Source organism: Anneissia japonica, unplaced genomic scaffold, assembly GCF_011630105.1.
Source record: "Anneissia japonica isolate Jap-2015-1 unplaced genomic scaffold, ASM1163010v1 scaffold288292_len1863012_cov191, whole genome shotgun sequence".
Taxonomy (NCBI): Eukaryota; Metazoa; Echinodermata; class Crinoidea; order Comatulida; family Comatulidae; genus Anneissia; species Anneissia japonica.
This window is the reverse complement of record NW_022688773.1, coordinates 247,600-268,285: the sequence shown is the minus strand read 5'-3', so window position 1 is coordinate 268,285 and position 20,686 is coordinate 247,600. Positions and strand designations below refer to the sequence as shown.

Genomic DNA, 20,686 nt, shown 5'->3' with positions numbered 1-20,686 from the left:
TCAGGTTTTGAATACACTATACGAAACAGAAGCCTTAGGAGCCATTAGTAATATGTACTGCAGTAAAATAACCCCAGCTTTGAGCTTTTTTGCACACTAAACACAAAAAATCGGAGCATTATATCGAATTAGTGATCAGTCGGGAATATGAAAATTTAGTGCAAATGGAACTGATGACGTTACCACTGACTTGTAATATTTATTAATGTTGTCAATTATCAGAGTAGCACTTTGCCTAATGAGTTTAAAAAAAATGCAGTTGTTTAGCTACAAAAAGATAATGATGATAATGATTGATAGTGATGGTGGGATATGGTAATGGTGGGATATTTGTAGTGCGCCTTCCACAATAAAATCGTCTCAAGGCGCCGAAAAAAGGTAGGACCAAGAATTTAAAAGAAATTAAATTATATTATATCTTATAATAAAGAGCCTATATTAATCAGAATATTTTTTGATATCATCAAAAGATACATAACGGACACATACCAGAATTCATTCTTTGAATCCTGAGGTTTTTTTCTTCGAGTTATTCACTAAATATTTCCAGACGGTGAAGGAAGTCAGTGTCCTAGATCTGAGCAGTTACAGCTCCTACGTGCCGAGTCAAGAGGCCGACTGCTTGCTTTGGACCGGTTCTGTTTTACCGGTACACTAGGGGAGACCTACAGCAACTGCAGCGTTTCCTCCTCTGTTGTTTCCTGCTGCGAAACACCTCTTTTGAAAAACCTAACTTTAACAAACGTCCATGAAAATATATAATTATAGTCTAATTACAAATACCAATGTTGGATACACTGAAGCATTATCAGGTGCGAAATTGCATTGTCAAAAATTAATAACGGTCTATGATATTTGACTATATGAGAGTCGTCTTTGGACAGAATATATTAATAACACTATTTATAATTAAAATGGAAATTGTTAATCGATATACGGAGATGGCTTACCAGCTTATCAATAGTAACTGGGTGCTTAGCAAAATCAATTATCAAATTTGCTATTGAAGATAAATGTTGATGTTATGACTCCTGCGAAATTCTGAAGGCCTGTACGACGAAATATATAAGATGTATTGTCCCATGAAAAATACCATAAAAACATCATAAACATCAGTTTGAAATTAACTTGCTCATTTCGAAGTAACATAATATCTATCAACTTGAACATAGAAATTAGTGTATTTAAAAAAATTGTACCCAAAATGTTACACCGAAAAATGATATAACCACTTCCAGCCACATTCTTTTTTTTAATTCAATAATTTCTATGCTCAAATTAATAATGTGTATGTGATTTTTTTAAATAATTTTATCATTATCTGGAAACAATACATCTTTAACGAAATTATCTCTTTGCTTATTTAAAAATCTAAATATTAAAACAACACAAGAAGAGTCCAACAAATTAAGGGTTGCTCAGCACAGAGAGGCCTATTCAAAAATCGGGATCGGCCAGTGGCGATTTCACTTTTTTATGCTAAAGTCCAAAAGCCTGAATTCTAGGATTTAACTGTCAACTGCCACACATATCTTAGTTGATAAATAGTTAACTGCACTGGTTAGGGTTGTTAATCAATTAATTTATTATTTAAAGTTTGATATTGCCTTTTTCAAAAATTATAAAGTATCTTGGGCTTGATATGTTAAAACCGTACTATTTTTTCTTTAAAAAAAATTTCTTTATACTTAAGGTGGGACGGTTTGGGGCAACACAGACTTCGTTGTCCTGATTTATCTTTCGCTGTTAGCATTTAAACGTACCTGATCCAACAATACAGGAAACTGCAATATTGACTTTTCCTCTTTTCAACCGGTGTGTATAATGCTTATAAGCCTAAATGCTCACATAAATAACAGAGTAGCCAGGAAGATCACAGTGAGTACACTATTTGCGTCCAGTTACCTAGCAGCGCGTGAATGTGTTCGTCAAAGGTCGAGTCTCATAGCAGATTTTCACTTTATCAATGTAGCACATTTGCAGACGGACGTCATTGTCGAAAGAAACGGACCAGAACACTTACTTATCAAACGATATGTTGACGAGTATTCATTTACAGACAACATTCATACTACAATTACTGACGAGTTCAACGCTGTAATTATAACGATTTAAACGGAATATTTAAACAAACGGAAATGTGTCTTATAAACACCAACGTAATTTTAATGTTTGATGTATTTTTTAAGAGGGCGCAAGTTAAACCAAACTGCTACAAAGTCCATCTTTGCGTAAATTCAGCAGCATTTACTGCATTAGATAGGCGGGAACATATATCGTTGTCTCAGATATATCTATCAAAAAACTATCAATCGAATAAAATTAATGAAGTAAAAGTGACTTATAAAAAATAGACCTGTGTTGTAATTGTGCTATTATAGCATCATTAGGGCCTAAGAATCTGATTGGAATGGATGGTGAAGTTTGATGAATAAGTGAGGGGTTAGCTCATAAAATTAGGTGATACGAGGTAATTGTTATCTACTTGAGCATGATTTTTTTGCTTGGAATACTTATTTAAAATGGGGGTGGGGAGCTCATAAAATAAGGTGATACGAGGTAATTGTTATCTACTTGATCATTATTTTTATGCTTGGAATACTTATTTAAAATGGGGGTTGGGGAGGTTGGAGAGCGACTTTATTTAGGGGAATCACCCACACTCCAAGGGCTGATCCAGAATTGTTTTAAACAGGGGGAAAACATTTTCAATACATAACATTGATATGCATTGACAATAAATTTAGAAGCAAAACGGGGGAACGTGTCTCCCCATTCCCCCACCGGATGTGCACCCTCCCGTAGATATGCTACTGTTTAGGAATATTGATAAAAAATCAAAGTTTATTATCAGTATATTGTTGTGAAAGCAATGTAGAGAGTATATAAGACAGAGGGTGGTTTAAAGTGAGATTTCACATGTTATATATATATATTCCAATGTATTTTAAAATATAAATCAGTAAATGTACGTGTCAATGAACATTAGGTCATGCGTGGCTCGACTTCCAATCTTCAACAGGAATACAAAGATGAATAGAAGTGTGTAAATAGGAGTCAGCAAATTGTAGGTATACAAAATAGAACGCACCAAGGGAACATTAAAAGCACTGCTGTTGTTTTGTAATATATTTTGAGAATTTCCAAATACGTACCTATATGAAATAAACAGTTACTCTATTAATTTATATATTTATGGCTTTAAGCACACACACATCGCCAAGGATTGCCAATACTGAATACACCACTGTCCTACTCATAGGTAACAATCCCTTTCACAAAACAAACATACACACATGATGCTTTACACAAAAATTCAGAATTCAGCTATTTTCAGATGTGTGAGGGCCTTCTAAATATGGTACATTTTTTCGGAGTTTTATGTACATTTTATGCACGTCTGTGTTTTAACAGCAAAATAAATGAAAATATGGTAAATATTCTATTTTAAGACTATCATTTAATAAGTAATGTACATTAGAAATGTAGTGCCAATAATATTTACAGTTATAAGTCAGCACTTTTGAAAAGAAAGGTGGTCAAATCAAAAACCCAAAGTTCATGCTTCAATACCAACATTTTTGTTTGCCTACTTACGAGGGCGCTATACAGTTTATTTGCAATAAACTTATATTACAGTGGGCACGACAGTTGCTCTGCAAATTGGTATTTAAATCAAACAAAATATCACTGTGCTGAATTCCAAGCATAATTTATCCAATATATACTACATAAATATATCCGATTGTAATTATATATATAAATATAATTCTCTGATTAGTACCAGACATAAAAATGTTGAAATTGATATCTGTGCATGTTTTAATGTGCTTTAGCTTTTACTAATCTTTTGCAGAAAAAAGTATATACTATTCAGCGTATCTCACAATCTACTTAAAAATTGCTCGAGATACCTGTACAGTATTTAAATCTAATTTTACCTCTAAGATGTCATTATTAAAATACATCCACTAAACAGTGGTTATCAAATATAAATAGAAACACAGTTTTGAGATGGCCAAGCAGGGGTGCCGCAACGTAGTCATAATATCGGCGATAGTTTGAACAGTACTCTCGTCTATGGTTCTGGTGGTGGAACAAGTCTTCTCGGATAAAGAAAATAAACCGTAGGCCCAGTGTACACAATTTGGCTCAAGTACACTTTACAGAACCCAGTACATCTTTCGGAACAAATAGGAGGTTACCCCGGTGTATGGTCCATCCAGCCCTTGTAGTGGATATGTGAGAGTAGTTGGTACTGGTTTACTGGGTAGCTCAGACATGATAAGACTCTTAGGGCCTGCTTCTGCTCAGCAAAAAAACACGTGTTTTCAAACGGTTATTAAGAAACACATGTTTTTTCCCCAGTAGAAACGGCCCATAAAACAAAAACACGGTTATGAATGCATTCTAAAAATGCGTGTTTTTACACGCATTCGTTCGCGTTCAGAAAACGTGTTTCGTGGTACACTTTTCAGCTGCAACACAATACCGTGTTAGTCATGACCCGTCGGTGACCCGAATTGACTTCTTCGTTGGTTTGATCGCTTGTCTGCAGGAAATTTGGGGCGAAGAAAAAAATTAAACCATTAAGATGACATGCTTGAAGATCGTACCATACTTTTTTCTTCCTTTCGTGGTGTGTTGTTTACTTCTTTCACAGCATGCGCTGTAGCTTGCAAAAAGTAAGGTCAGCTTCAACTTCCGTTGGTCATTTAAGTTCCGCCCACCTGCCAATTCTCGCATTACCATGTTTTTATTAGTTGCACTTTTCACTAGAAACAGGTTCGGAAGGAATTTAACCGTTTATAAACAAACGTGTATTTGGATTAATTCAGCAGAAACACCCTTTGAGGTGAAGCAAGTTACTGTAAAAGCTAGTCCACACCTCGAGACCATTTCAGTATAAAGTGCTATATAAATCTACCTACATTTCCAAAATTTCGATTCAGAGGTTTAATTTTAGAAGAAACCTAAAATTTATTTTCAGGCATTGTTAAATGTATTTTAATGTATAGCAATATTTTTTAAAGTAGCTAATGGAAGCATTATTCTCTTAAAATGTTTGTCGTCTATTTACAGACTTGACTGTTGGTACAGGATAGTATGTTCCTCCAGGATGGTATGTTCCCCCATAAAAGTCTCAGGAGAGTAATGAAACAAGGGCATCAAAGAACTTGCTTCTATCTTCTGTTTTCAGTGCAAAAACTGTTGAAGGAAAAAACAAACCAAACAAATGAAAAAATAAAAATAATCCACAGTACATAAGTATACCCCTGAAAGTCTACAAAAACCAAATATATGCAAATATGTATAATTTTTTCATCCCTAATGACGATATAATTAATGTTGAAATATTTAATCCCAACACGATGGAATGCCTTTCAATACTTGGAGAATGTATTATACTATCTGACATACAATAAATCGCCCAAAAATCTACTGAAACTTGGTTGTCGCCTTATACGTGAGAATAGACAGTATTTTCCTTAGATCTTTATAAGCACTTTTTTTATTATCATTGGTAATTTTTTTTCCATATAATATATTATTATTCAAGACATGTGCAATTCTTATACCGTAAAACCTCGAATTGAAGCCCAGTCGGCTTAATCTCAAAATGAAGCCCATCTCGAATGTTTGCAAAATTAACCTCAAAAAGAAGACCATGGGCCTCTCTTCAAGATAGCATAGCTTCTTTTTTAAGATAGTAGAGTACATACGCTGTACATGAATTTAAAAAAACAAAATAAATTAAAAACAAGGTTGGTTTCAGTAGTTTAGCTGATGTCATGCCAGTTAAATACACTCCATGATGCAGATTGGTGTTACAGTGGCCTTACTAATTGTTTTATAGTACAAATTCACAAATTTACAGCATTCTTTTTGAATAGAAGCCCCCACTCTTTACTTGGAAAAGGTAGCCTCGAAAAGAAGCCCACCCAAAATTTGCAAAAAAAAAAGAGCCCAGGGCTTCAGTTTGAGATTTTCACGGTATACCAAATAAAACATGGTATAAAAAAAAACTAAAAATAAGAATCTGTCTTTGGCTTACTTGAAGGGTCAAAACTATCATGCAGAACACGAGAACCTGTCTTCTCCGCTGTCTGCTCAAATGCACGCCCAAACAAACTAAGGAAATAAATGAAAATGGTGTTGAAAACCTGAGAAATTTTTTTGAAGTAAAGCTGAAAAAGTTAGTGATTAGCAAAGGAACAATTATGTGAATCTTAATATACCTTCTAGGAGAGTTTTCCAATTCCATCAGTGGGGGTACACCAACGACCAATGATGTCCCTTGTTCTGTATCTAAAGGCGCAACCATCACCAATGGCAGATTTTTCACTTTCTTACTTTTAGACTGAAGAAAAAGAAATTAATATATACATAAACTAACTGTATGGTAATAATTGATAAAATAACACCTATAAAAATTATTAATGATGATGATAATGACATTTATGATGATGGTGATGACAATAATGAACAATGAAGACAATAATGAGCAATGATGAAGATGACGATGAGGATTATAATAATATTATTAATAATGATGTAGAGTAGTATTCGATCTTGAATTCCAAGAACTTATATAATACCAGTAATCCAGCTTGGTAAGTAAGCTGGTAACAGCCAATGTGTGTGCACTGAACCATAAGATAACCTACAGTTTGCCTTCTATTTCGAGACAAATTTGAGACCACTTTTTCAAAGTATCAACTAACAACCTTTTGACACAAACCTAACCCTCTAAAAAGACCGAACCCTTAGATTACCCTACATTTTCAGGTCCCAATAGAAGTCTCGAATAGACACATTCCGCTAGTTTTGTCACGTGAAGTATAGTGGGTATCAATTGTAAACATGCAATGCGAGTGACGCTTGGTATAGGAAGACATGTACATTCTTCAGTGTGTTTATGCTGTAAAGCACATTTTTGATGTTGAATAATGTTGGTTGGAATGCCAGTAACTATACCAAATTGATTGGAAATTGAATGGAGAGTTTTGCCATAATGGTTTGCTAATGCTCCAAGAGATGATAGCCCCAAACATTGAGAAAATGCAAGGCCTAGGCCCCTGCATGTCTACGGCCTGCTTACGTATGTTCGAGATTCGTTGATCTGCGAACTGCGATTTTGACACTCTACAATTTTTAGGCTAGCTTAGGTTTACGAAGGATCACATACATTCAAAAGCATACAAAGCACATTGAACGCTAGAATAAGTAAATAAACACTATTTTGAACAATGGTACTGCCTATTCTTGCCAGTTATTTCTCACGTTAATGGTGGGTGAATATTTTCGAAACCATAGCATTACCCTTTCCTATACTTTAACACTGATCGCACTGTAAATTCAAAAGAGTAACACCTACTATATGTCACATGACCAGCTGTAAACAAACATCGCAGAATGTGTCTACTTGAAAGCTAACTGTATAAAATAGGTGTGCTTATATCTGATGAATCCTCTTTTCTATCAAATGGCAATTTTTTAGCACTGTATGCCTAATTCAAAGAGATTATTTGTAGAAGTCATACACTGAGCTTTTGCCAGAGAGGCGGCCGGTATGTAGAATTGGGTTTAAAGTAGGTGGTGTGCTTACACCACGGTAAGTACCATTTTTACGAAGGCCTCAAGCGTGAACCGTGCTAACAGTGCAAGGCAGTTAGCCTTAGAGAAGAACCTGACATCAGGCGTTCCTTCTTGGATGTAGGCATACAGGAAGGGTCCAGCTGAGACCACATGGTTCATGTCCAGTAAGGTTTGAATTTGGCTGACGATGGCCTTGTGTTGTCGCTTACTCAGTTCCAGGCCATGCTGAAGCTTGTCCAGATGCACCCTGTGTTTAAAGTGATAAAATGTATATGTTAATGAAGCGGTTCCTCTCTACATTTAGGCCTACTTAATTTTTAATTTTTTTAAATGCAGTTAAAGCATATTTCTTCTTTAAAAAAAAAATAATCGCAATTGAGTATGGATAATTCTGCAAAATAAAATTGGTTAATATTTCTCAGTGCATATACTACATATATAATTGTATGGTTTACTTTTAATAGATCATTACATTTTGTAAAATGGAAAATTATTTGATTTTTTTTTTTTTTTTTACAAAGCAACAAATGAAAAAAAAATTAAAATTAAGACATTTAATCAAATTAATATAAATAAATGTAGTTAGTATCTGTTTACTTATGTTTATCACGGATGCAATGGTAAACAATAGCTTGTTAGGTTGATTGTTTCAAACACTAACATCAAATAACAGTTCACTGCCACTCGACACATATTACAAGGAACAAAAAATAGAACCACTGTCTTACCTTGACAGTGCATCTAGTGCTTCCAAGAAGTTCTCCTCACCATTCTTATCTTTCTCCTAAAAAAGAGTTATACTATAAATTAATATCAATGACGAAGCTTGAAAAAGAAATGTTTGTGACTCCAACCATGAAAATTGTCCCGATAGAATGCCTTCAGCACTAAATGTTAACTGTACACTGTAATAGCCCAACAGTTTATTTTTCTTTTTATATTTTTCCCCAAAAATGCCTCCAGCACATTCAATGCGGGTCGTGCACTTTTTCCAACCCTGCTAATGACAGGTGACAAGCAACACATGTTTTACAGAATGAAAATATACAATATTGAAGGTTTGGTTTTGTATTCCAAACGCAAAATATCCTGGGATTAGGCGAGTCGTGTAGCCGAGCAGTATAAGGCAGGCACCATTAAGTACATCCTTAACATCGGCGCTGTTTTGAGCAGCTCCACTTCCAAAGTTTGGTTGGTAGAACCAAGTCTTCTCGGATTACAACTTAAAAACAGGCTGTCCAGTGTATTCATCTGCCTCGTGTGCACTTTAAAGAACCTATTCCGTCTTTTAAAGTAGGGGTTACCCAGATGCTATGGCACAATAACTCTGTGAGTTGTGTGTTATTCTACTACCTTTATCCCCTTTTAAATCCCAGAACATTTGGATTGGAAGGCATGCAACTTCTTACCACTAAAACTAAATAAAACAAAATCAGCATAAATTATAAATTACATTAAAAAGTAAATGATATCACTTACTATTGATTCCAATAAAGCAGATGTAGCATGGACTGCATCAAAAGCACAAAACTGATCAGAAAGAAAAATAACACATCATGAATAATTACAATTGATAACCATAATTTAAAATGACGAATGAGTGGTGGATCTAGGAATTTTAAATAGAGGGTGATCAGGGAGGGACTTTCACCAATAACAGTGAATGGTTAAGATTAGTAGTGCAGTACACTCTGTGTATGAAATTGGTTCTGGAGATAATCTTGGCTTAAGAAGTGTTGTTGAGACAACCTTCAAACCAAGTCGTTTGCAGTACATGGTGTACTACCAATCTGCCATGTTGAAATACAGACACTATCATCAACCATATAAGTTTGTCCCTATCGTTCCATTAATCCACTAAAGCAGTCACTCCAAAGAGGGCATACCCCCGCCCTGTGTTTTTCTTTTATGCTCAAGGGTAGATTTAAAGAAACAAATATATTGAATTTCCATTATTTTCACCTTTGATTGTTTCTATCCTAAAATTTTATTCATCTCTTAGATTATTATGATGATCTTGCTAACAGGCAGAGGTTATTACATAACCTACTTGGTGGAGGTAATTATTATTTTACTATGTAGAAAGATCAGAGGAATAAACATGAATTTGATAGTTTTTTTTATTATAAAAAGCTGTTAAACTTACCTTATTTTTGTAACCAAACTGAGCATAAAAAGAAGGAACAGTGATTTGATCCAATCTACATAAATTTAAAAAAAAAACAAAAAAACTCATCATAAAAAAGAAAGAATGCTAAATTCTCATGGGCTATTGAAATTTCAATTCTCCTTGTGTCTTGAAAATATGTCTCTTTTTACATGGACTTATTTTATAAAATAATATAATACAATGATTATTTAGAGCAAAATAAAGGTAAGGTTTAACAAAACTGGTAAAATATGGGAAAACTAATATTAACTTATTATCATTATACCAATTCACTAGCACTAACTTCCATACTGTCCAAAAAAAAAGAACAGCAAGGTCAACGAACAATGTGGCGTAAAATGGTGGCAAAAAGAATAACTGGTGGGATATAATACCAGGTGTAGCAGACAGGTGGAGCAAATGCATACATCAAAGTGGGCCAATCAGTGCACGGCCAACGGTAGTCAGCTGACACGATTCTATGGGGAAAGAAATGCCATGACGTGCGCGCAACGGATCGTTTTTAATGATGGATTGGCCGGGCCTCATATGATGCAGTGACGGCCGCGCTTTCATTATACCAACATGACACAAAGACGTTTAGGTAACAAGTAATAATCCCTGATACAACACTTACCCATATTTCTTGCCAGATGTCTGCAAGGAATCACAGAATGTTTCTCTGTATGTTATGTCCATTGCTGTGAACTTCTGTTTACATTGTGTAAGGGGCATTCCCATGTCTGCAAGAAACTCATGCAGCTTCTTGAATCCTCTCACAGTCCATAATCGCAAACTATATTGGGAAACAATTATTAAATCAAATAGGATAATTTCTTAACTATGACTTCAATGATACTGATATTGATTTTAATGTCCACATAAAAATGGAAATACATTTTTAAAATGGCAGAACACACCATACTGTAGGCCCCTTTCAATGTATACATTGGCCTGGATGAAATGCTGGCAGCTGACTGGTAGAAAATAGATTCCCCCAGTATGGGCCAAATGCACAGGAAATCTGGATACTGGTTATCTTTTTTTTTTGTTTGTGCCAAAAATACAAAAGTTATATGGATAAAATTCACATATGATAGCAGCTTAGCTTAGTCGGCTAATCTGGTGGTAGCCACTGTATGTGCGCTGAACCGGTTCAATTCCCATCGCTGCCTCTCCTTGTGTTTCAGCTGGAGGGCTAAAATACAAGCTACAATAGTGCACCGTCTTTCGGATTAAACATTAAGGCCGGTGGGCTATCCTTGGTGTTTACACCGAATAAATCCAATCCAATATGTCATAGTTATTTATTAGGAATCGACAAGAAAAATATAAATTTTCTGAAGAGAAAATGACTTCAATAATTGAATAAAAGTATAAAAATTATAATTTCTTATTTTTTACTTTTTTTTTAAATTCCTAATATATATAATTATGATATGCAAATTTCATCCATGAAGCTATTGTGTTTTGGCACAAAAAAGACCAGTATCATTTGACTTCCATGCCTTTTTTCCTAGGCATAAAGGGTGCCACCATAGTGAAAATCATTCTCATCAACTGACAATGAAACAAGAACAAACATACAGTATTTATTTTTAGATCATTACTTCTGGAATCTTCCCTGAAAATCTAGATTGAGAGTTCACATTGAGGTGACCACTCCCTGCTAGTTTACGTGCAATATAATAGTGGTAAGTTTAAACCCTGTCGGACGTGAACTAGCGGGAAGGTCCATCGGTTGGTAATGGTACACAATAAGGTTCACAACGTCAACTAAAAACCTACTTGCAAGCTGTGTAGGATGAGTGACATATGCTATCAAAGAGCGACCAATGACGATACAGGGCTAGTTGAAGTCTGACAAACGTTAAGGAAGATTTCACAGCTAGTTTGCATATAATGCCTAAACACTACCACGACAAGAGAAAATGCTAAAATGGTACTAATTACATGTTGGATACATATAATGTCCAAAATAATCATTCTCTATTAAAACAAAACGGCATGTTCAGACGAGTTGTAAGTAAAGTCTGTCTGTCGGAGTATGTAAAAAGAGTATAGAAAATAAAGAGAGTACAGTCATTTCATTTCATTTCTTTAGGCACGTGCGCCAAGGATATACCAATAAGTAAACTGAATTACTGTCCTACTTGGCATATCCAATTAACAACAGGGGGCTTAAAGGACCAGTACACTGGGGTAACCCCCTACTCTTCTCGAAGGATGTACTGGGTTCTTTAAAGTGCACACACGCCAAATACGTACACTGGGCCTACGGTTTAAAGTCCTTATACGAGAAGACTGGTTCCACCACCGGAACCATTGTTCCACCACAGGAACCACATTTCTAATACCTCACTCTCCTAGTAACGACAGAAATCCCTGCATTTGGTAGCCCCACCAGGAAGATATTAAAGAGGGCACTCACTTGTCTGTACAGGGGCGCATCATTTGTTTATGCACATAAGAGTGTATTGTGCTCTCTTTTCTATACTTTTTGATGTGCTGTGTAGATGCATTTACTTCAGAGCTCGCAAGTAAACACAACCTTTTGTATGACCTCCCATTTTGCCAAAAAAAAATTTTTTTTAAATAACTATGTAAAATGAGTGGCAAAACAGATGTTTACATATTATAACATTTGTGAAAAAATAACCGTTGAGACAATGAAAGAAGTGATTTTCACTTCTGGAAAATTTGCATTGTACTACTAAGATTTGAAATAAGCACATGTCTTAAAAAACATGGGTATATTGTATGCCTGTCTGTAAATTTACTTCACTGAACATGGCTAGTCAAAGTATAAAACTCTTCATTCTGACAGAGCAAAAACACAACTTTCTTTGAACCTAAAACTGTACTACAAAGAATATTTATCATTTTAAATATACATGTGCAAATAAAATCAAGAAAAGGATACTCTGGATTGAAAGTGATTTTCATGGCATTGACTGACTGAACGGCTGCATCATCCTCCTGTCCCAGGTGGTTGTGCCGCGATACATGTCGATTCAAATCAGATGCATCTAAGAAATACTTATCCCTGAAAATTAATTATTAATAATCATTAATAATAATAAAACTAAAAAAACAATAACAATAATAATAATTATAATAGACAATTATAAATGTTATAATATACAATATACAGCAATCTTTATTGTCCATAATACAGAAATTATTTTTTGACAGAGCTCAATGAAAAATATAGAATGAAAGCAGAGGGCTTTTAAAAATATCATATATACAAAAACACATAAAATATACTGTTAAAAATTGTATAAGATATATAAAATGTACAATGGACCTGCAATAAAAATTATTAAAATTACTTATCTACAAAACAAATTCCAACAATAAATTGCTTATGTAGTTCTATGAACATTTGACAGAACAAGCAAATGATGTACACTTACCTGTCTACCTTCTTCGATAACAGTTGATCTGTAAGACCTATTATTGACCACCTGCGCAAGTAGAATATTAACATAAATTAACCATGAAGCAACGGAACACATAGTTAAAATGGCGGTAAAACATTGGTGTGCTGGACCATGAATTTTATGTTATGGTTCATTTCACACCAGCTGCTCTCCCTCTAAAGATCTCACTGCACTGAACGGTCGTTGGGCGATGCTACACCATGTGAAAGTGGATCCTTTTTAATGATGATCCGTTCAGACTGTGATCGAAAATCAGCAGACACCGTCGGGTCAGATTAACATACAAGTAAAAAATTGTCTTTTGAAAAAGAGTATAAACACGTTGGTCCCACATATAACATGATCCGTGAACATTTAGGCACAAATACGCTGCTTGCAAAAGAGCAAGAGATTCTTATGGTGTAGCATTGCCAACCAACACACCTTCCCACTACTGTAACACATGTGTTTGTATGACATGCTTGTATTCCTGGTCCCCTTCTGATGTCAGTTTTTAAGTTTGATAGACACTCTAGAAATGGCCATTTAGGACAAAGAGGCAGTGCTGCAAACAAGCTGTGGCTCCCACAGTTCCAATTAAAATTTTCCTAATAGCATTTATCTTGGGAAATATAGAGACTACAACGATTTGAAAAAAAAAAAAAATCATACCACAGTAAGTCATTAGAATCCTTGGACAATTTCCAGGCAAGCTGATAAATGACATAGGCTGCCTACAAAACAAAATAACTGACACATGTTAATGTACTGTAGCTGGGAACCAATAATTAAGAAAAAATGTTTAAAATACATTTTATTAGCGACATGCAGTACAGTAGTACTTAAAATTTGTTTTCCCGGTACAATGTAATAGGAATAATGAAAATATAGAAGTATAAACCACAGATTGCACAAAAAACACCTACTGAAAACATGACTAAAATAAATAGCAGAAAAACTAAAATTATCTATGAAATAAATCCTTAGTTTAACATCCTTATTACATTAGGAATAAATGAGTTTTTGTGTCCATTTGTTATTTAAAGATACCAACATATACATCAAATAAATGAAACTAAATAACAATTAGTTTTGTTATTGTTATTGACCAAAATGTACCCAACACAAAATGCCAGTGAAATATTTTGGAAAGAATACAGGAACCAATACTGTATTCACTATTATTATCCTTATTGTAAATTAAATCAGTTGTTCGAAAAGATTTTTCTTTGCTTTACTTCATGTAAATAAAAAGTACACTTACTGATGTGGAATAAAATGAAAACTCTTCATATTGAAAAACAACTTTTTGACGGTTTTCTTCCCATAATCTCCTGGTTCGTTTCCTTTCTAACTTCCGTACTATACTTTCCTATTTGAAATCAACAGCAAATAATTAATTCATAACAAGCTACTGGATATTGCATCTACAATTCCAGAAGCGATACTGTAATGATTGGACCTCTGGCGAGTCGAGTGGTTGAGCAGGTAGTCGCCGCAGACTGGGGCACCGCAGGCTAGAGCTTTGGTGGCTTGCTACAGTATTTCTTCGAAAAGTTTAAAGGCACTAAATCATCAAACAATAACAGCTATAGAAGCTTATGTGCATAAACATTTCACTATAATTTTTGGATCATCAAAAAAGAAGATAACATTGAGCATTAAATTTTGTTACTTTCGCTTTATCAATTGTGAACGCCAACTAATAGGTGCCAGCGAGCAAAAAGCACAGTTGCTATGGGGTGATTGTATTTCAATACTCGACATGGTCTTAATTAAGAAACTGTGTTATACTCTAGCAATGGTCTTACAGAGGCGACTAACGTAAGACCATCTATGTGAAAATGTTGGCTATAATCGACTAATTAACACTACCTGTTTTAGACCGCTTTATACCAATCCCCCCATATTTAAAAACAGAGAGTGTTGAGAAACAAAGAAGCTTTTGATTTTTGCTGCTGTAACATTCTGAATCCATAACTGCTGTAAACTTACTTCGTCAAGTCTCCTCCTCTTGTCTGGTTGTGAGGTGACACTCTCGTTGTCAGAATCATCTGAGTCACTCTTGATTGTATTATTTAAAAAAAAAAGAAAATGATGGGATTAATAAAATGTTAAGCTGAAGAAGTTAAACTTAAGCCATGCCCAGATTATGCCCCAAATTCTATTGGACAAAAAAATGTGAAATGCCTAAATATGGTCATCACATCGCATCATAACCATATATGGGCACAACATGACTATATATGGACATTGTTTGTCAAATAATAGTTTAAACAGGGATTTAGTGATGATATTCTCATCTTCCACTCCATGTTCAATGGTTCTATCCCGCAAATATAATTTTTCCCTACAAATAAAAAATTCTCTATTTCCTACTTCTGACTTATGGGGTATAGAGTGTTATATAATGCCACTGATTGGTATACTTGTTACTTTTAACGATGAAAAAAAAAAAAAAAAAAAAAATTATAACAAATTAAAGTCTGTAGTGGATTTACTACTGTACATCCAAAAATGTTAAAAATACAAAATCATTTACATATTTTAAATTTAGTGCATTTTCTTATAAATATAAATATTACCTCCTCATCATTAAATACATCTTCATAAGCTGGTATCGTCAACTCTTCTGAATCAGTAAGTAAAAGCTTGATCTTGATAAATAAAAAGACATTATCAGACTGAAAACTTTCAACAAACAAATTCTACTCACCAAAGTTTCTGGTTGAAAATACTTTGGTTTATTATAATTACAATTAGATGCAGTACATAGCATAGTACACAACAAATTTCAGAGTTCTGGGTTAAAATCTTGCATTGCTACGGAATACAACAATATTTTACATAATGGAAAAAATATCTACAGTACTGTATGTGCCTTAAGTCGTGTTTACTTTGGATAAATTTATCTACAGAGGTAGTAGGCACCTAAGCCAGCCTACCAACGTTGTACGTACCAGCGGTTAACTCTAGCTAGAGCCCTCGTTTTTGGTAATTTGTATAAATATTTCATTGACTTGTACTGTAAGTAGACTTATATGTACATTTGTCTGTGCTTTCAAAGCCTGTCTGTTTATTTACTGTGTCATGTGTGAACCCTGTGTAGGCCATGGGTACGGCAGCTGTAATCAGTCCAGCACAATTGTCTTTTTGGCCTACCTTTTTTAGTAATTAAAGGTGTAAATTAAAAATCGATATCAAAGCATGGTTATTCTGTCAAAAAGCAAAAAGCTATCCTGCCTGGGCTTTTTTCCGATGGATTGTGTAATTCTGCCCTAGTGTTCGTGTTTCTTTTTTCAAGTTCTTTTTTCTCTTGCAGGCGGTTGGAAGTGAAAAGAAATTCCACCCAGGTGCTAGACTGGAAACAAACTATACTTTTACTATTTTAGCCATACCTTATTTACTGATACCATATTTCTATTTACACTTGGAATTTGATAACCAAATGGCTACTTTAGGTTCCAACATCCAAATGGATCACTAATGCATAAACGTAACAGATAATTAAAATTTGAAAATATGAAAATATTCTAGCACACATTTGAATTTCTCTCACCTGAGTGTCATTGTAAACATTGACCAGATCAATGGGTCTGTGACTGTCACAGACAAAGAATGTGACATCTTCCTCTGGTTGCAGTACATCCAGAAGACTGATGTTTGCCCCACAGTTGATCAGGACCACATGCTTGATCTAAGCATAAGAAAAAAATGTACACACATATCACAATTTTATTAAAAATTTGTATGATATTTTGCTGGATTCCAGAGCATGTTGACTGCCACTAGTCAACATGCTAGTTGCCAATGCAGTTAGTTACCTTAGTGTAAAGTACATCATGACAACCATTGCTTGTTATTTCATTTCATTAAATTATTTATTTGGTCTTTTAACAATATTATGTACAAAAAAGAAAGTGACAAAAAAGAACCTGAAATTTGAGGAGACCATGGTCAACCAAAGTGAACCAAATCACTGTAGCAAAGCCGGTTGACCGAACCCCAAAATTCAGCAACACACACACACAAATCACACAGTCTTGTGCTGATTGGTTTACCGGTTCAGTGTGTTCTCATTAGAGTTTCCTTAATATAGGAGTTGTGTATGGGTATATAACTATAGCAATTAATTTCATCACCACCCCTTTATTTCTTTAAGCACACTAAGTTATCAAATCAAACTACTGTACAATACATCATCACATTACAGTACATTTAGGTTCTTAGATATATTGGCCAAGGAGTTAAAATTACATTCCTAATGAAAATAATAATTAAAAAAAAACAGACTTATCTGGTATTTATTATTATTATTATTATTAATTAAAGTGAAAAAATTGATAAAGTTTAATGATGACAGAATGCAAAGATGATTCAGATCTGCCTGTGGACAAATGTACATATTGATTGGCTGTTAGGATCTTTAGTGTTCACTGTACCTATCATGCCCACTAAACTAGTAATTGTTTATTGTTTTTACCTGTTCTGAATGTTCCAGGAAGACTCTTTCCAGATCTTGCTGACCACTGACCGGGACCAATGTGTAATGGACGCTATCACACTGGAATAACGATAAAAGAATCTTGCAGGCGCATAGAGCATCCACATCAAATGCTACCATCACCAGCACATGCTATATTCACAAACAAAAAAATACAATATTGATTAACTAATTTTTGATTAACTAATTAAAAATTATGCTTTCTATCAATTTATTTCTTTTTTTAATGTATTGATATATTCCATTTTCTTATGTTACAATACCACAGGTTGTTGCATTGCTCATATAGATGCAAAGAGGTAATTTAATGTTTCTTAATAATCTATAGTTTCATTTCATTTCTTTCTTTAGGCAAGAGCGCCAAGGGTATGCTAATCAGCGAACTAAATCACTATCCTACGTAGACTTGCCACAAGTCTCTAATTTGTGGATTTTTCGTAGTATTAGCGCATTTCGGAAAGCGCCACCAACGTCAGATTATGTTGAGAAACTTTTTTGATGAGAATTAATCCCAGAAAAAGTATACTATGGAACGCCATGCAAATAAGTAATATGGAACGCCATTTGTGCCAAAATCGATTTATTCTTAAGCATTTCAACTGATTAAGACAAAGATTAGGGACTGGAACCCAGTCTATATCCTACGTGGCATATCCATTAAACAACAGTGGACAGAATGGACCAGTACACTGGGGTAACCCCCTACTCTTCTCGAAGGATGTACTGGTCCTACGGTTTAAAGTCCTTTATCCAAGAAGATTTGTTCCACCATCGGAACCATAGGCGAGTGAGCCATTCGAACCAGCGCCGATATTAGAGCTGAAGGTTATGGTGCCCCTGACTTACTGTAACGGCTCGGCCAATCAACTTGCCTGTATAGTGCTTTAACATTAGTTATAAAATACTGTGTATTGTTTGCACACTGTACTGTGTTAAATATAAATTACTGCAGTTCTGACAAAACATAAGCTGTTTTGTTTTACGAAATTTCTCAAGTCTTCCAGATTTGTTTTTAAACTTTATATTTGATTTGATTTATTTGAAAAATGAAAAACAACAATAACAAATATATATCCTAACCTGTAATACTGTATGAGATACATGTATTATTATTTAAGCTAATTTTCTTTAATATTTCAAATATTTTTTAGCTTTGTTTTTAAGGTAGGCCCTAGAATAATTAATGTATGGCCAAAACGATCTAAAGTTTATGGGAACATCATTCATTGATATTTACAAAGTGTAACAGCCTGTAACTCAAACATTCTTATCGTTAATGTTATTAAATATTTCAATAATTCAGACAAAGCTTAGTTCCAACAGTAGATCAGGACACCTTTATTGGTGGCACTTTTTTGGGCCTGAAGGTATCCCTCTAACAGGGGTTCTACTGTATTTCAAATAAATATACAAACACATTACCTTATGTAGTACTACATCATAAAACTCTTTGCGAAGATCTGAGATAAGCATGGTTTTTAGATTGCTTGACTTGAAGTAGATTTCTGTTTAGCTGTTATCGATCAATGCTGTAATACATTTCCTGTACTAATATTAAAGTAACAATTCAGTTAGTTGATCATCCCACTCCCATCAATAACTAGGCCTTAAGCAGAATCGTTTGTGGCATAGACAAACCAAACCAGTCACTTGTCACAAAAATTGATTTTTAGCTATTACGTACAGGGTTAAACAGTAAATTGAGGGCTATAAAATGGTAAAGGAATCATTTAAATCCGACATTTCATTAAAAGTTAGGAGTTTAAATAATAATACAGCTGTTTACAGAACAATATTTGAGAAATCAGCTGGCAAAGTTTATTATTTCCTGAATTTTTCAGGCAGAAACTATCACCAAATTGTTAAAAATTGTTGTCTTAATATAAAGGTTAGTTTAGTGTCATAAATAAAATATATGTTGACATTCCAACATGTTTTGACCATTACAGTATCTCTGAAACAGGATTTGCGACGAGTGACTGGTTTGGCTTGTCTTTGCACGTAATACAGTAATTGCTGCATTTCGCATTTGTGGTTAGGCCTATATTATTAACATTTAGTCAAAGGCCTAAATTTCGGCAAAAATTTCTCCTTCGGACCTTGCTTGGTCAAGGCAAGGAGTTGTGTCAAGGAGTGATTGATTCAGCAGAGCCACAACACCAGCAGTGACAGCCAACCACAGCATAGTTACCAACTGCCTCGCATCGTGCGGGATGGTCCCGCATTTTAAAGTGATTTTGGATGAAACACGCATTTTGCAGAAACACATTTAGCACAAGTCTATGTGTGATAATGAATTATCATGAATTCCTTGGCAAAAGCAGTTAAAATTAAAAGAAATTTGTTTTATAACGATATAAAAATGGTCATTGAGTAACTTGAGTCATTATAAATATAGAGAACTTTTGGTGTCTCATTCAAGAATCAATTCACCGACAAAATTTCTCTTTCTCGACCAAAACAACCTAGGCAACGAAGCACTTAGTAGAATCTAGGAAGTGTGTGCGGTCTTGCGAGTTCTTTGCCACAATCAACTGTTAGGCCTAATAACTATTATGTGACTGAAACTCGGACATCACACACCGGTCCGGAGCTTCGACCCTGGACCCGGCGGTGGTCCTGGTGACCCACTTTCAAAATTGGGCCCCACCGTCTGGAAATGGGCCCGATCGTCTGTAATTCAGTTGAATACAAGCTAGGCCTAGGCATAGCTAGGCTAGGGCGATAGGCTAGGGAGCCTAGGCACCTACTAGGCTAGGCGCCTAGGCCTAGCTACCGAAGAATATTTTTCTAAAGGTATGGATAGTACGTTATATTTTAAGCCTTATTCATCTAACATTATCAACTAATATATAATAAACAATTGTTTAATCTTCAAAAAAACTTCAAAATCTGTACCTTTCAATACGAAATTATTGCATTTTTATTGACATTCGCTCACCGAGTTTCGCGGGAATTTTTGTAATTATTTTGATATGGACTAGAAGAAAGATGTTGATTGGTTAAAAC

General features: G+C 34.7%; 2 protein-coding genes across 4 annotated transcripts in view; both read right to left on the bottom strand.

Moving 5' to 3' along the window:
- The window catches only part of LOC117123032, a 16,765-nt gene extending 14,620 nt beyond the window's left edge, over positions 1–2,145 (bottom strand). Inside the window, exon 1 of one of the 2 annotated variants that reach the window (XM_033268866.1) lies at positions 1,764–2,145. Coding sequence is in view for 1 of the 2 variants with exons in the window: in XM_033268858.1 (XP_033124749.1) it covers positions 490–499 (10 nt within the window). In the remaining variant the exon portion in view is untranslated. Of the gene's footprint in view, positions 1–489; positions 700–1,763 lie in introns of those variants that run through there. The other variant, XM_033268858.1, reaches the window with a different exon arrangement.
- A 2,834-nt stretch (positions 2,146–4,979) lies between these two features.
- LOC117122997 (cell division control protein 45 homolog) lies at positions 4,980–20,684 on the bottom strand. Of its 2 annotated transcripts, none has more exons than XM_033268783.1 (19): positions 20,576–20,684; positions 19,100–19,225; positions 17,657–17,809; positions 16,733–16,870; positions 15,759–15,830; positions 15,169–15,237; positions 14,438–14,545; positions 13,846–13,907; positions 13,168–13,218; positions 12,672–12,794; positions 11,537–11,608; positions 10,386–10,544; positions 9,746–9,800; positions 9,079–9,129; positions 8,328–8,383; positions 7,624–7,846; positions 6,240–6,361; positions 6,056–6,132; positions 4,980–5,208 (listed from the first exon to the last, which is right to left on the bottom strand). In XM_033268783.1, exons 2-19 carry the CDS (start codon positions 19,148–19,150, stop codon positions 5,144–5,146), a joined length of 1,707 nt encoding a protein of 568 aa, XP_033124674.1. In that variant the 5' UTR covers positions 19,151–19,225; positions 20,576–20,684; the 3' UTR covers positions 4,980–5,143. The 2 variants fall into 2 exon arrangements, with proteins under 2 accessions (XP_033124674.1, XP_033124682.1); XM_033268791.1 differs by having other exon boundaries at positions 19,100–19,220; positions 20,576–20,638.
- Positions 20,685–20,686: the final 2 nt, after the last annotated feature.